This window comes from Chiloscyllium plagiosum, unplaced genomic scaffold (genome assembly GCF_037043375.1).
Source record: "Chiloscyllium plagiosum isolate Xiang-an unplaced genomic scaffold, Cpla_swu_hap1 HiC_scaffold_22, whole genome shotgun sequence".
NCBI lineage: Eukaryota > Metazoa > Chordata > Chondrichthyes > Orectolobiformes > Hemiscylliidae > Chiloscyllium > Chiloscyllium plagiosum.
The window spans coordinates 35,110,705-35,125,191 of record NW_028270160.1 but is presented as its reverse complement, the minus strand read 5'-3'; the positions used below and the strand labels follow the sequence as shown (position 1 = coordinate 35,125,191).

The 14,487-nt window shown below is 38.9% G+C and overlaps 1 protein-coding gene across 1 annotated transcript in view; it reads right to left on the bottom strand.

Moving 5' to 3' along the window:
- The window catches only part of dock1 (dedicator of cytokinesis 1), a 592,086-nt gene that overhangs the window by 444,889 nt on the left and 132,710 nt on the right, over positions 1-14,487 (bottom strand). The window contains exons 17-19 of the mRNA XM_087998957.1: positions 11,221-11,324; positions 10,914-11,097; positions 7,620-7,717 (exon numbers count right to left, since the gene is read on the bottom strand). Of these exons, the coding sequence (XP_087855083.1) occupies positions 7,620-7,717; positions 10,914-11,097; positions 11,221-11,324 (386 nt within the window). The remainder of the gene's footprint in view (positions 1-7,619; positions 7,718-10,913; positions 11,098-11,220; positions 11,325-14,487) is intronic.

Below are 14,487 nucleotides of genomic sequence, written 5' to 3'. Positions count from 1 at the left end.
AATATTACAATTGGAACAATCCCCAACATTTTGAACAAGACTATTATTAAAAATACCTACAATGGTAGTTTTTAAAAATTTATTCATGGGATGTCAGTATCGTTGGCTCGGCACCTCCTCCACACCCACCCCCACCCCACCCCCACCCCCCTTCGCAAACTGGCCCCCAAGTCTGCATTTGGTCTTCCCAATACAGAGGAGACGATATCACAAGCAACGTATATAATAGATGAGGTTAGATGACATGCAGGTGAATCTCTGTAGGATCTGGAAGGACTGTTTAGGGCCATGAATGGAGGTGAGAAGACAGGTGCACCTCTTGACGTTGCAGGGAAAGGTACTGGGTGTGGTGGAGAATGTGGTGAGGAGCGTAGTTGATGAGGGTGTCACGCAGTGAGCGGTCCCTGCGGAAAGCTGATGGAGTAGAGAAGGAAATATTTTATTGGTGGTGGGGTCTGATTGTAGTTGGCAGGATGATGCATTAGATTCGGAGGTTGGTGGGATGGTATGTGAGCATTAAGGGGACTCTATCCTTACCGTTGTTGGGGGTGGGGAGGGGGAGGGGGGGGGGGGGGGGGGGGCGGAGAAGAGAGAATGGCTCAAGGGTGGGAAACAAGTGGGTACAAGGGTTCTTTTGCAGAATTGACAACCTGTGACCAGTAGGGTTCCACGGGGATCAGTGCTGAAACAGCAATGGTTTACAATACAGGTTAATGACTTGGAGAATGGATGTGAATATGCTGTAGCCTAATCTGCATAAAGCACAAAAACAGATGGAAAGGCAGGTTACGAAAGGAATCCAAACAGTTTATAGAGAGTTATTGATCAGTTAAATAAGTAGGCAAAAAGTTGGCAAATAGGGCGGCACGGTGGCACAGTGGTTAGCACTGCTGCCTCACAGCACCAGAGACCCGGGTTCAATTCCCAACTCAGGCGACTGACTGTGTGGAGTTTGCACATTCTCCCCGTGACTGTGTGGGTTTCCTCCGGGTTCTCCGGTTTCCTCCCACAGTCCAAAGATATGCAGGTCAGGTGAATTGGCCATGCTAAATTGCCCGTAGTGTTAGGTAAAGGGGTAAATGTAGGGGAATGGGTGGGTTGCGCTTCGGCTGGTTGATGTGGACTTGTTGGGCCAAAGGGCCTGTTTCCACACTAAGTAATCTAAACAGCTAACATATTTGAATGTGATGAAAATGTACAGTTGTTTACTTTGAAAGGGAGAACAGAAAAACTGCAGAAAGCTGCAACACAAAGGGACATAAGTACTCCCAAGTACACCTATGTGAAACACAAAATGAACACATAGCTAATCAGGAAGCTAATGGAATGTTGGTGCTTATTTCAAGGGGGTGAAGTATAAGAGTGAGAGTAGGCAAATCTTACTGCAACTGTACAAGATGCTGCTGAAACCACATCTGGAGTACTGTGAACAGTTTGGTCCCCTTATTTAAAGGAAGATATAATTTCATGAGAGGCATTCAAAGATGACCCACAGTATGGAGAGTTTGTCTTATGAGCAAAGATGAAACAGGTTGGGACTCTAATTATCGGAGTTTAGAAGAATGAGAGAGGATTTCGTTAAAATATATGAGATTCATTCTCATTGAAATATATGGGGCTTGACAAATGCTGAGAGGATGTTTTCCCTCACAGGAGATTCTAGGACAAAAGGGCATATTATTAACATAAAGGGATATCAAGACTGAGATGAGGAGAAATCTCTTCTGAAAGGGGTTGAGCACCTTTGGAACTCCTTGCCACAGACAGCTCTTGGGGCAGATCCTTGTATATCTTTAAGGCTAAGATAGGTAGATTCATGATCAGTAGGGGAATGGACAAGAAAGGGGACATGAGGAGCTTTGAATCAGCCATCATTCTGTTGAAGATGCTGCAAGATCGAGGCACTGAATGGCCTACCCTTGTTCCTGTTACTTACGGTCTTACGGACTCTTCTTCAGAACTACTGCTCTTCTGAAGTATCTTGAAACATTAACACCGTTTCATTGTTTTTGTGATGCTGTCACAGCTGAGCTTCTCCAGTGTTCCATGTTGGTTTCAGATTTCCAGCATCTGCAGTGTGTTACCTTAATAAAAATCCAGTGTGCCGTACAAATAAACTTTGCTTTTGAATTCTATCCACTGTATGTGAAACCTTTACTTCATTTAAGGCCTTGTCGCTGAGTTATGATACATCCCATTCTGGGCCCCATACTATAGATAGGATAACAAAAACCATGGAAATAACAGAGGTGGTTATTTTGGCACATGGAGAATGTCCTTTGATTATGTTATGAACCTAGAAAAGTTAGAACTGTTCTCTTGCAAACAGAGATGGTTAGGGAGACCTTTGGAAAGGAATACAGGAACAAAGAAGCAGGACTAAATTATTCAGCTCCTCGTGCCTGATTTGAACTTCCACTAGAACATGATTTAGCATCAATCTTATTGCCATTTAATAGAAATGTTAATAATAGTTTTAATAGAATAGACAGGGAGAAATTGTTATTACTGCCAGGAGGATTGCTCATCATATAAGGCAGATTTAAAATATACAATTATGTATGTGGAAATAAGCAAACACTATGACTGAAATGAAGAGCATAACATGTCCTTTATAGCACATTTTGATTTGGTAAATTATTTAACATTAATAAAAACTGAGCTAAGAATAGCCACTTAAGAACCATATTGTTATTAAGCAATTATAGAAAAAGTAATAGGTAGCTCAAAAAATATTGATACCTGCAGGGATTTAAGGTCGCTTTGTTCCTCAGTACTCCCTGGGGACCTACAATTTATTTAGTACATCCCTCCCAAAATGCATCACCTTGCATTTCTCAGGATTAAATTCCACCTGTCCTTGCTCTGCCCAATTTACCAGCTGATCAATATTAGGCTGTAACCTGAGACTATTCTCCTCACTACAAACAACAGCACAATTTTTGTGTCATCTTCTAACTTCCTAATTACACCTTCTACATTCATAGCCAAGTAATTTATGCACACATACACAGCAAATGTCCCAGCACCAACCCTGTGGTACACCACGAGTCACAGGCTTCCATTTACAAAGCAGCTGTCCAATATCACCCTTTGCCTCCAATTTGCAACTAATTTTGCATCCAGTTTGCCAAATTGCCTTCAATCTGATGGGTTCTTACTTTTTGGACCAGCCTTCCACAGGGGACTTTATCAAAGATCTTACTCAAGCCCAAATAAACCACATCAATTGAACTATCTTTAACAATATATTCAGCCACATTTTCAAAAAGCTCATTTAAAGTAGTCAGACAGGATCTCCCTCTCTCAAATCTGGCTGACAACCCCTGATCAATTCCTGTGATGTGTTAATTAGTTCTGTCCCTCAGAACTGCTTCCAATAATTTCCCGACTACTGATGTCAGACTAACTGGTCTATGATTATCTGGCCTATCCCTACCACTCTCCTTGAACAAAGGAAATACATTAGCTACCTTCCATCATCTGGCAGTTCACCCGTGGCCAGTGAAAAATTAATTATCTCCATCAGGCCGCCAGCAACCTCACCCTCTGCCTCCCATAACAGGTTTGGATTCATCACATCAGGCCTTGGCGATCTGTGCACCTTTGTGCCTGCCGAAACATCTAGTATCTCCTGCTTATTAATGTTAACACGTTCTAGAATCTCACCATCCCAAATGAATCTCAGGCTACAATGCCCTTCTCTTCTGTGAATAAGTCCTCACCCATATCCACTGAATCAGCACACAGGTTGATCCTTTGACCTCTAATCATCCCCTCTTAACATATTCATAACATGCCTTGGGGTTTTCCTTGATTCTCTCTGCCAAAGACTTTTCATGGCCCCTCTTGACACTACTAATTTCTTCTTTTAAGCACCCCACTCGCATGGTGGCTCAGTGGTCAGCAATGCTGCCTCAAGGGATCTGGGCTCGATTCCACCCTCAGGTGACTGTCTGTGTGAAGTTTGCACATTCTCCCAGAGTCTGCAAGAGTGCTCCAGTTTCCCCTCTTGGTCCAAAAATGTGCAGGTTAAGTGGATTAACCATGGGAGATGCAGGATTACAGTGGTAAGTTAGAGAGGTGGGTCTAGGTGGGATGCTCTATGGAGGGTTGATGTGAACTCAATCGACTGAATGGTCTGCTTCTGTGATGTAGGGATTCTATGATCTTCAATGATCCGCAACACACTAGATTCTTGAAGGGTATCCCCGGTTTTTAATACATTGCATCTGACATATACTTCCTTCTTTTTCTTTATAAAAATCTTAATATCTCTTGACATCCAAGATTCTCTGAACTTAGTACCCTTGGCCTTACACTCTTAAGAGGAACATGCTGGCCTTGAATTACCAATTTTAAAAGACTCCCACTTTCTAAAAGTAGACTTTGCTACAAGGAGCCGCTTCTAATCTATGTTTGCCAAATCCTGACTAATGATATTGAAATTGGCCAACTTTCACATGATCCTTATCCCTTTTCATAATGACTTGGAAACTTAAGAGTTATGGTCACTACCCCCAAAATGTTCACCCATAACCTGTATACCCCTTGACCGGTTTCATTCCCTAGGATTAGGTCGCGCATTGACCCATTTCTAGTCGGACTGTCTACATACTGGTACCAAATGCTCCCCTGGATACACTGAAAAGATTCGACCCCACCTAATCCTTTCATATTAAGGTGATCCTAGTTAATATCCATAAAGTTGAAATCCCCTACAACTATAACCCCTGTTTCTCTCACACCTTTCCGACATAACTTGCCAACATATCCACTCCTCTACCTCCCTCTAACTGTTGGGAGGCCCATAGCATAATACCAGCAAAATAATTGCTCCTAATTTCTAAGGTCTACCCAGATAGCCTTATTTGCAAACCGATCTAGAATATATCCTCCTTCATTGTTGCAGTGATGATTTTATTTATCAATAATGCAATGCCCCACCTGTCTTACAACTTCCACATAATACCTGAAATATCTATTGCCTGCAATTTTGAGCTGCCAGTCCTGTCCTTCCATCAACCATGTTTCAGTGATTGCAACAATATCATATAACAATAATCAAAGTTCCAAGTTCACCCATCTGGCCAGTCAGGTTCCTTGCATTAAAATAGATAAAATTTAGCTTTTTAGACCTGCCATGCCTTCTCCACCTACTGGACTGTTCTAGCATTCCTTCCAATCTGATTGCCATATGTAACAGAGATTACAACAAAGTACAAACAGCTTTAGCTAATTTTCTTCGGTGGCTTGAATAGGCCACCTCTGCTCCTGTGTTCATATGCTTTGAGGAAGTCGAAAAAGGCAATATGCAGTGGCATTCTTGTTAATGGCATTCTTCCTGCACTTGCTCAACTGTGAAGATCATGACAGTTAGAGATCTTCCATTTCCGAAATTGCATTGGTGTTCAGGATAGTCAGGAAATACATTGTTATTAATTGTAGGAGGTATCAAGCAAGAGGATTTAATGGACTTATTCTATAGGATTTATTTTGTGTAAAGCTATTAGGCAGCACACCAATACATACTGCTTACAATTTTGCCGTAAAATCCAGACGTCCCCTGACATAGGGACGGTTAGGGGTTTTTATAATGTTATCGAAAAAACAACAGATTCATCAGCAAAGCAAACGGTAAACATTGAAAACAAAGGCACAGGAGATTCCAATAGAGGGGTGGCATGGTGGCTCAGTAGTTAGTACTGCAGCCTCACAGCACCAGGGACCCGGGTTCAATTCCAGACTTGGGTGACTGTCTGTGTGGAGTTTGCATATTCTCCCTGTGTCTGCATGGGTTTCCTCCAACAGTCCAAAGATGTGCAAGTTAGGTGAATTGGTCAAGCTAAATTGCACATAATATTCAGGGATGTGTAGTTTACATGCATGAGTCAGAGGAAAGAAAGAGTAACCAAATGGCATATTTCCACGCTGTAGAGATTTTATGATTCTATGAACAGATGAGCAAGATGAGTGCAATTCTGTATTCTTCACCAGTGAAAACACCACAAAGGGGGGTGCATCTAAACTTCACAAAGTCTAAACACCACAAAAAGCCTACTTATCCACAAATAGAGGAAATTGATGACACTCCAACTGAGGATGCTATACCATATGAATTTATCAGTCACCAGAATCTAGCACCCCTGCAGCTATCTCCCATAATATTATGAGTAAATTTTCTACTAGATCATTCCTATTTTATTACAAACTATTAATAAAGTAATAGAATCTTAAAATTTAGTAATGGGGGGTATAAGGTCAAAAGCCAGGAGATCACGTTAAACTTGAATGAAATGTGAATTTGGCATATAGTCTGGGGAAAAAAAAAATCACAGATGAGGAATGTCAGTTGTGTAGATAGATTGGAGAAGTTGGAACAAATTAGAAATGTCTATAAAGTACTTTGAAGAAGAATTCACCTGCAATTAACTATCAGGCTTGGCCTCAAACAAATAATTTGTTTGTTCTCCTCTTTCCTAACAAGAGGCAAGCTGATGCTCCAAAGATCATCTGCAGCGCTCAATTCACAGTTCACAGCTCCAAATCAAAAGTGATTTTTAAAAAATGAAGGTCTCAGCATAACCCGCTATGGAGATTCCTCCCACTTTCTCGTAATGCTGTATCATTTAACATCACTTCTTAATTATGCGATGAAGATTCAGATATGAAATTGTAAATTATCTCATCAACTTGTGATATTTTATACTCTTACTTGAATATTCCTTTCATCACTCTCCTTTTCTTGTAAACTAGAAAGGAACCCTCATTAAAGGTTTACCAGTAAGGAACATGTTTCATTTCTCGCCTTCCTAAGTATTGCCTTGTGCAAGCTTCTAATGGTATTTGTGTGAAAAGGATCTTTGCAGTATTCTACCTGTAAATACTAGCTTTGTGCCTAGATGTCACCATGAGTCTTCAGAGGCCTTCTTCTCAGTGATCAAACTGCTTATATCTTTGTTCTTTGTTGAGTGTGCATGAATGAGAAAATGCGCGTGAGTGAGAGATGAGCGAATGAAAGAGAGAGAGACCGCGAGAAAGCAAGAGACAGCATGCGAGAGAGAAGGAAAGAGCGAGAGTGAGAGTGAGACACTAATCCTTGTAGCACACCATTGGTCACAGGCCTTGAGTTTGAAAAGCAACACTTCACCCCCACCCTCTGTCTTCTACCTTCAAGCGAGTTCTATTTCCAAATGGCTAGTTCTCCTTGTATTCTGTGATCTAACCTGCGAACCAATCCATCATGATGAAACCTGTCAAGTACCTTAATGACATCCAGAGAGATCGCATTCACCACTCTGCCCTCATCAATCCTATTTGTTATTTCTTCAAACTCAATCAAGTTAGCGAGACACGATTTCTCACGAACAAAGCCACACTGACTATCCCTAATCAGTCCTTGCCTTTCTAAAGACATGTAAATCCTATCCCTCAGGATTCCCTTCAATAACAATAAAAAAGCCAGGTTTGACACCTTAATTAAAGATCTTCTGCAAGTGTAATGGATGGCCTTAGTAATCTTAGAAATAGCTTCCCGTTAGATTTACTTTCATGGATCCCCACATCCCTTTTTCAGACTTCGTTAAATTTGTACACTAGTTTCAAGTGGAAGCCAATACCTTAACAACCTCTTCTCCATCCACCTTCATCAGTTGTCTCAAGTTCTGCTGTAGTAAATTTGTGTTTGATCGCCATTTCAAAAGTCCCAGAAGATCCACTGTAAACAGACCAGACATATGTAATTTCTTTACTGATCAACATTGTAAATAAAAAGCGAATCTAATCTGAAGGAATTAAATAGCACAAAACATATTGTCTGCAGCTGCAACTTCATTTTACTACTGCATTTCACATGGTTCTCGCAAGTAATCGGTTTTAGCAACAATGGTCTATTTTACAAAATGATCTATACAGTTTAAATTCCAATGAACTACAATCAAATTATTTACTTTTTTGTGTTTTACATGAATACTAAGCATTAAGCTTTAAGAGTTGGTGGGGGAATTCAATTTACCACTGATAAGAATGATCTTTCTGCTATGGAACTTACTAATTATAAAGTTAAGCAGAGGTTAACTGGAGACAGTTCAGTTTCTTTTCAGACTTCTAAGGAAAATTTAATATGAACTATTAGACAGAAGCTAAGAGTAAAACAGGATTCTGAAGCAGCCTTATTTCATTACATCAAAACAAATTTAACCCATAAGGGGGAAGGATTGCAACAAGTGTTGAAAGAACATCTATTTATCTTGAAATTATAAAAGTGCTAGTAAATATATTTTACTTAAGTGAAAAAAAGCTAAGTTAAAAATTTCACATTCTTCAGACAAGATGGAGCATGCCAGTTTCCATTTCCTGAAGGTTCTCTGACAGGCTTCTCTAATTTGAACCTAATAATGAATTATTATAATGACTACTAGAATAGCTATTACAATAATTTAATTATTATAACTAAATTTATTATTAGTTTGGTGACACAAACCCATTAGACATGGAAAATAGCAAATTCGTTTAGCAGAGGATTATTACAGTGGAGATCATAATACGTGAGCTTGAACTTTATTTGAAACTAATCCTAGAAGTGAAAGAGTAACGTCCATCAATGCCAACATTCAATAACGTAATCCTAAAATGACAAACTTGTTAAGAAAACAGGACGTACATCCCAACTTCTCATATGTTTATAAATGCTTCTTTTATCCTCATCCAATCCCTTAAAAAAGGTTTATTCTGTGCATCAGTGCAATAGGTTGCCATATTAGGTATTTCGCAAAGCAGTTAATGGTATATTTAAAATGAAATAATCTGAGTGTCACGCAGTACACCAAAGTAAACTCTCCAGAAAGTGTCATAGCATTTTCTTTTTTAAAAAAAACAACAAAGCAAACATCTCAATATTATTTTGAAGTTTTCCAGATAGAGAGAGGCCATTAACTAATGTGCCAGCAAAATTCATATCATACCCATACTTCATGCATACATCAAGACAGAAGTTAACAATGGGAATTTTCCTTACTTCCGAACAAACAAGAAATAGTGGGAAGATAGGTTTTCTTTACACTCTACTTTCCTGCCTTTTCCCCATAACACTCGATTCTCTTTGATTTAAAAATTTGTCCATCTCAGCCCTGAACATTCTTAATAATCTAGACTCCACAGCTTACTTCTTCCTTATCTGTCTTAAACGAATGGTGCCTTGTTCTGAGATCATGCCGTCTAGTTCTATATTCTCAAGGGGAAACAAATTTCTCAGAATCTACCCTTTGATGACTCCTAAGAATGTTGCATGCTTCAATCAGATCTTCTCTCATTCTTCTACACTCCAATGAGTACAGACTCAATCCAATCTATCCTTCCTCATGAGACAGTCTATCCATATCCAGAATCAACTTAGGTAACGTTCTCTGGACTGCCCTTCATGACAGTACATCTTTCCTTAAATAAGGGGACCAAGACTGTTCAGTATTCTAGGTATGGTCTCAATACAGTTTTGTAGAATTTTAGCAAGGACTTCCCATTTTTATTCTGTTTTATTTGAGTGCACCTCAACAGTGCTTTCAAAACCTGTAAACTGCTCCACTCAGACAAACAAGGGCAGCACCTAAAAGTCCAGCTCCATGCTAGGCAACATCCTGACTTGGAATTATATCACCTTTCCTTCACTGGCACTGGGTTGAGATCACGTGAACCCTTTTTAACAGCATTCTAAATGGCTATAAAACATAGAAGCAGAAGTCATTTAGGCCTATCAAATCTGCTCCATCACTCAATCAAACCATGGCTCATCTAATAATTCTCAACTTCATTTTCTTGTTTTACGCACATAACCCCACTGATTGCCGAACTGATTAAATGTCTGTCCATCTCAGTCTTCAACATACTTAATGACAGCCTCTGCTGTAAAGAAGTCCACAGATTCAACATTCATCATCTGTTTTAAATGTGAGAACCCTACTGAGGTTAATAAATATGGTTTCATGGTCCTCAGAGTATTAATTCCAGATTTTTCAAAACTGGGTACTGCTTCCATGTTATGTTCAGCATGGAGGAATACGAATTCACCAGCTGAGACTGGGTGATAAGTGGTACCAGCAGAAGGCTTCATTGCCCATGACGTTCTTGCCCTTAGTCCTAATTCATGAGAATTCAAGGGGTCCAGGGTCAATGTAAGGACTCTCAGGGCAACTCTCTCTCGACTACAGGCTATCGGGCCACCGCTTCTGCTGGCAGTGGTATCCGAGACATAAGATATGATTCCTTGAGTATAACTATTAGCAATGTAAGGCTACTGCTTGACTACTCTGTGGAACAGTTCTCCCAATTTTAGCATGGGTTTCCAGATTTTACTAACGAGGGCTTTGCAGAGTTGAGAAGGTTGGGTTTTCTGTTGTAATGTCAGAACCTAGCTAAAAACAGAGACTCATTCAGCTTCATCCTTTTTACTAATTTTGTAGTAATTTAGTACGCCACTTCAAATGACATTTAAGAGTCAACTATATTGTGGATCATAAAATGGAGATGCCGGTGTTGGACTGGGTTTTAATATTGTGGATCAGATTAGGTAAGGACAGCAGATTTCCTTCAAGGACATTAGTGAACTCGTTGAATTTTTATAACAATCAATGATGGTTTCACGGACACCAACAGACAAAATTTCACTTCTAAATTTACTAATTGAACTTAAATTCCATCGGTTGCCATGGTGGGATTTGAACTCACATCCCAAGAACATTAACCTGAGCTTCTGCAGTACTTATTCAGTGACATTATCATAATACCACTGCCTGTTGGTCAAAGACATTCAATGTACCAAATACTAACAATCAATACAGTGAGGTTAGAAACAACCATTTTCTAATCTGATCAGTACAATTAGCATGCAGCAGGCATTTTTTATCCTTTCAATATCTTACCATTCTGTGTAAGTTTTGTTGAGCAGACCAACGTGGAAATTTGAAATGAGTCTTTGCTGATGGCCAAGTTTCCAAAACTGTGCATATTTTTCCCAGTCATTGTGTAGCCCTTCTCTTCAAGTGTTGCTTTAGTCGCAGGCAGATTTAAGTATGGTGCTGCATCTTCCAGTTTTTTGGCATCTGACTATTTAGAAAGAGACCTTAGACTCAATTATGTGCTTTATCTGAACATACATATTAAAAGCAAAACTCTTATTAGATCATCTACTGCTACAAATGTGGAAAATACATCATTGTACTAACATACCTTATATACAATTAGGTCATGTTCACCATCTCTTAGTGTAGTTCCATCATACCTCATTAGCTTCACAAATGCCAATGCAAATATTTTCTCAGATTTGTCTTTCGCTGTTCAAAGGAGGAAACAGAGTTTTAGATGATCTTTGCTGTATGAGAAACACCACAGAAATACATTTTTAAACCAACAGTAAAAAATTAATACATATGCTTAAATTCATCAAAGACAATATAAATTTTACAAATAATGCAGGAAGCACAAATCTTATTTTGTATATTAGCTTAGTACTACATATAAAAAAAGGTAACTACCAAAAATCAAAAAACTGTAATCAAGGTTCTTTCAAATCCCAAAAGCAACATATTCTTTTCTTCTGGGATAATAAATGCCAAATCGGTGTATCTAGTTTTATTTTACATTTATTTCTGAAATGTCCTCAAAACATTTAGGAAATAGTAGAAATGCTTGCTTTCAATTAATATATGGCATAAATTTGACAGGACAAGCCAAGAAGGGCAAAGATGAACACAGGACCATCCCATGGAATTATAAACATTTAAATGAGGCTATTTGAACTCTGATCAGTCAGTGGTCAATTTTCACTCTCGTCGCTGTGAAATCATGTAACTGATAAATACTGCTTGCTTAGAGTACAAAGGTTCATAAACAGGCAATTAACAAAGTTGGTGCAACAATCAGCTACACACTATTTTACAATTAATGTGCTAAGCAAAGGCTTTATTTGTGCATCTTGGCTTATTTTGAACTTAAATGAAATATTTGTTCTTTGTGAAGAAATCGCAGCACCATAGCAACCCAGGAGGACTGACTTTTCATTGAAGAAAAATATATGCCAGTTTTCCAAAGGGTGCTTCGCATTTAAAGTTATGGAGAGAGGGATCTAAAAAAACAATTCCACTTGGATAAGCGTGTGGTACGTCAATCTTCTTAGTTGATACTTCTGTTAGGATTGGCCCTTAATCACAGTCAACGTGCTACATTTTCAATTTCTCCTCATCTTCTAGGAGATACTTGGTAACACGTGGTGAAGCACTCAGCAGATTATAGCAATACTGTGCCAAGATATGAATGTCTCTCAATACCAATGATGTCTCAATTATCCTGGGTGCTGAAACAGCCTCATCACGTTTTTAAGTAGTTTCTGTTCATGACTGCAAGACCATTTGCAAATTGATTGCATAATATGATTTGCCAGTCTTTGATCAGCATTAAATTTAAGCAGAAACGTAATTTCTATTCAAAGGCTGTAACATCATGCCTAGCGACCTAGTTGGCATAAATGATCTTGAACTTTGGTAAAATTAGTAGTGGTAAAATTAGGTCGCAATGTCCTGCTTTTTATAAAGGATGCTCTTTCACTAGACAAGAAACTTTTGCATCTGCTGTTCATGAGAGCGAAGTACTCTATTTGTTCTGTGAAAGGAGAAAGACGTTCAGAATTTCAGCAACTTCTTCAAATCATGTTAAGGACTTCATTTCAACTCACTTACATTTGTTCCCTGCAATTTGCCAGCTTCACTCCCACTGCGGCTATTCAAACAAAATATGTATTATAGAATTCAATATTCAATTGTTGTAAAAGATATTTCAATTTAGAAAGGTTCTGACCAGAAGTGTTTGGTTAAATCCATGAAGAGGTTACTTGAAGCTAAGAAAATCTAAGCTCAGTTGTGGGAAGGCTCCAGGAAGGGGCCATCTGATTTTCAAGAAATGGAATTGAAACCATAATTACATTAAAGCCCTATTGATGAGAAAGAGAAAGACACTCTCTCTGGTGTGAGTACTGTAATCAGTTCATCAGGGAGTAATGGCATTATATTTTAGCATGTGTCCTAAAATCTTTAAATGTGTGTTAAACCCAAACAGTTTGATTTGTTCTATTTTATAATTTTCTGTGCACAATAAATGTTTTATTGTTAAAATCAAACCTTCACAAATTATGTGCATGTGTTCCATTGAAAGACCACTTAGTTAAAACCAAAGAAACTAAATATTGCCTATCATGCCAGACTTCGGTCTGGGAACAAATTTGTCCAGTAATCACATCAGCTGGATACACAACGCAATACTTTATGAAGCTTAGAGTATAGAAAGCACAGAGGTGAAATGAAAAAATGAAATTAGGAAATTAGGAAAGCAAAGTAAGGTGTTTTAAAAATATTCACGAGTCAAGTATTTTATCAGTACATTGAACAGCAAGAATTTAAACTAAAGAAAGGGGTAGGCCTATCTGACATGTACTATAACTTGTGTGTGGATGCAGAAGTTTTGTGGAATGCTCTTAATGAGTACTTTCTCTCTCTCACCGCAGGAAGATGTTGCAGACATTCTAGTTAAAAAGGAAATATCAGATAATATAAGCATAATAAGAACAGAGATACTGGAGGAACTAATATTATTGAAGGTGATCGATAAATTGTACCATGGACAATCAGACCATAATATATAGGAATAGAATTAGGCCATTCAGCCAATTGTGTCTGCTCTGCCATTCAAACATTACTCAACCCCAATCTCCTACCTTTTCCCTGTAAATGTTGATCCCTTCACTAATCAAGAACCTATCTATCTCTGCCTTAAATTTGTTCAAAGTCAGAAGTCACAAGACACCAGGTTACAGTCCAATAGGTTTATCTGAAATCAAAAGTCTTTGGATCATTGTTCCTTCATCAGGTGAAGTCGAGGGAAGGGCACAGGCACAGAGATCTCTCTGCATGTAATTCTGTACCTGTGCGCTTCCTTTTACTTCACCTGATCAAAAAACAGTGCTCCAAAAGCTTCTAATTTCAAATAAGCCTGTTGGACTATAACCTGGTGTCATGTCACTTCTGACTTTGTTCACCCCTGTCCAATATTGGCACCTCCACATCATTAAATTTCCTCAATGACTTGGCCTCCACATCCCTCAGTGGCAATGATTTCCAAAGATTCAGCACCCTCTGGCTGAAGGAATTCCTCTTCATCATAGTTCTAAAGGGTTGTCCCTTCACCTTAAGGCTGCTGACCAGGACCTGCTGATCAGGTCCTGGTCTTTCCTAATAATGGAAATATCTGATCCACATTCACTCTATCCAGGCCTCTCAGTAGTCTGAGAATATAAATGAAATTACTCCTCATTCTTCTAAATTCTATTGAGTATACAGACCCAGAGTCCTCAACCACTCATGTGATAAGCTCTACATCCCAGGATTATTCTTGTAAAACTCCTCTGGGTCCCCTCCAACATCAGCACATCCTTCCTTAGATTCAGGT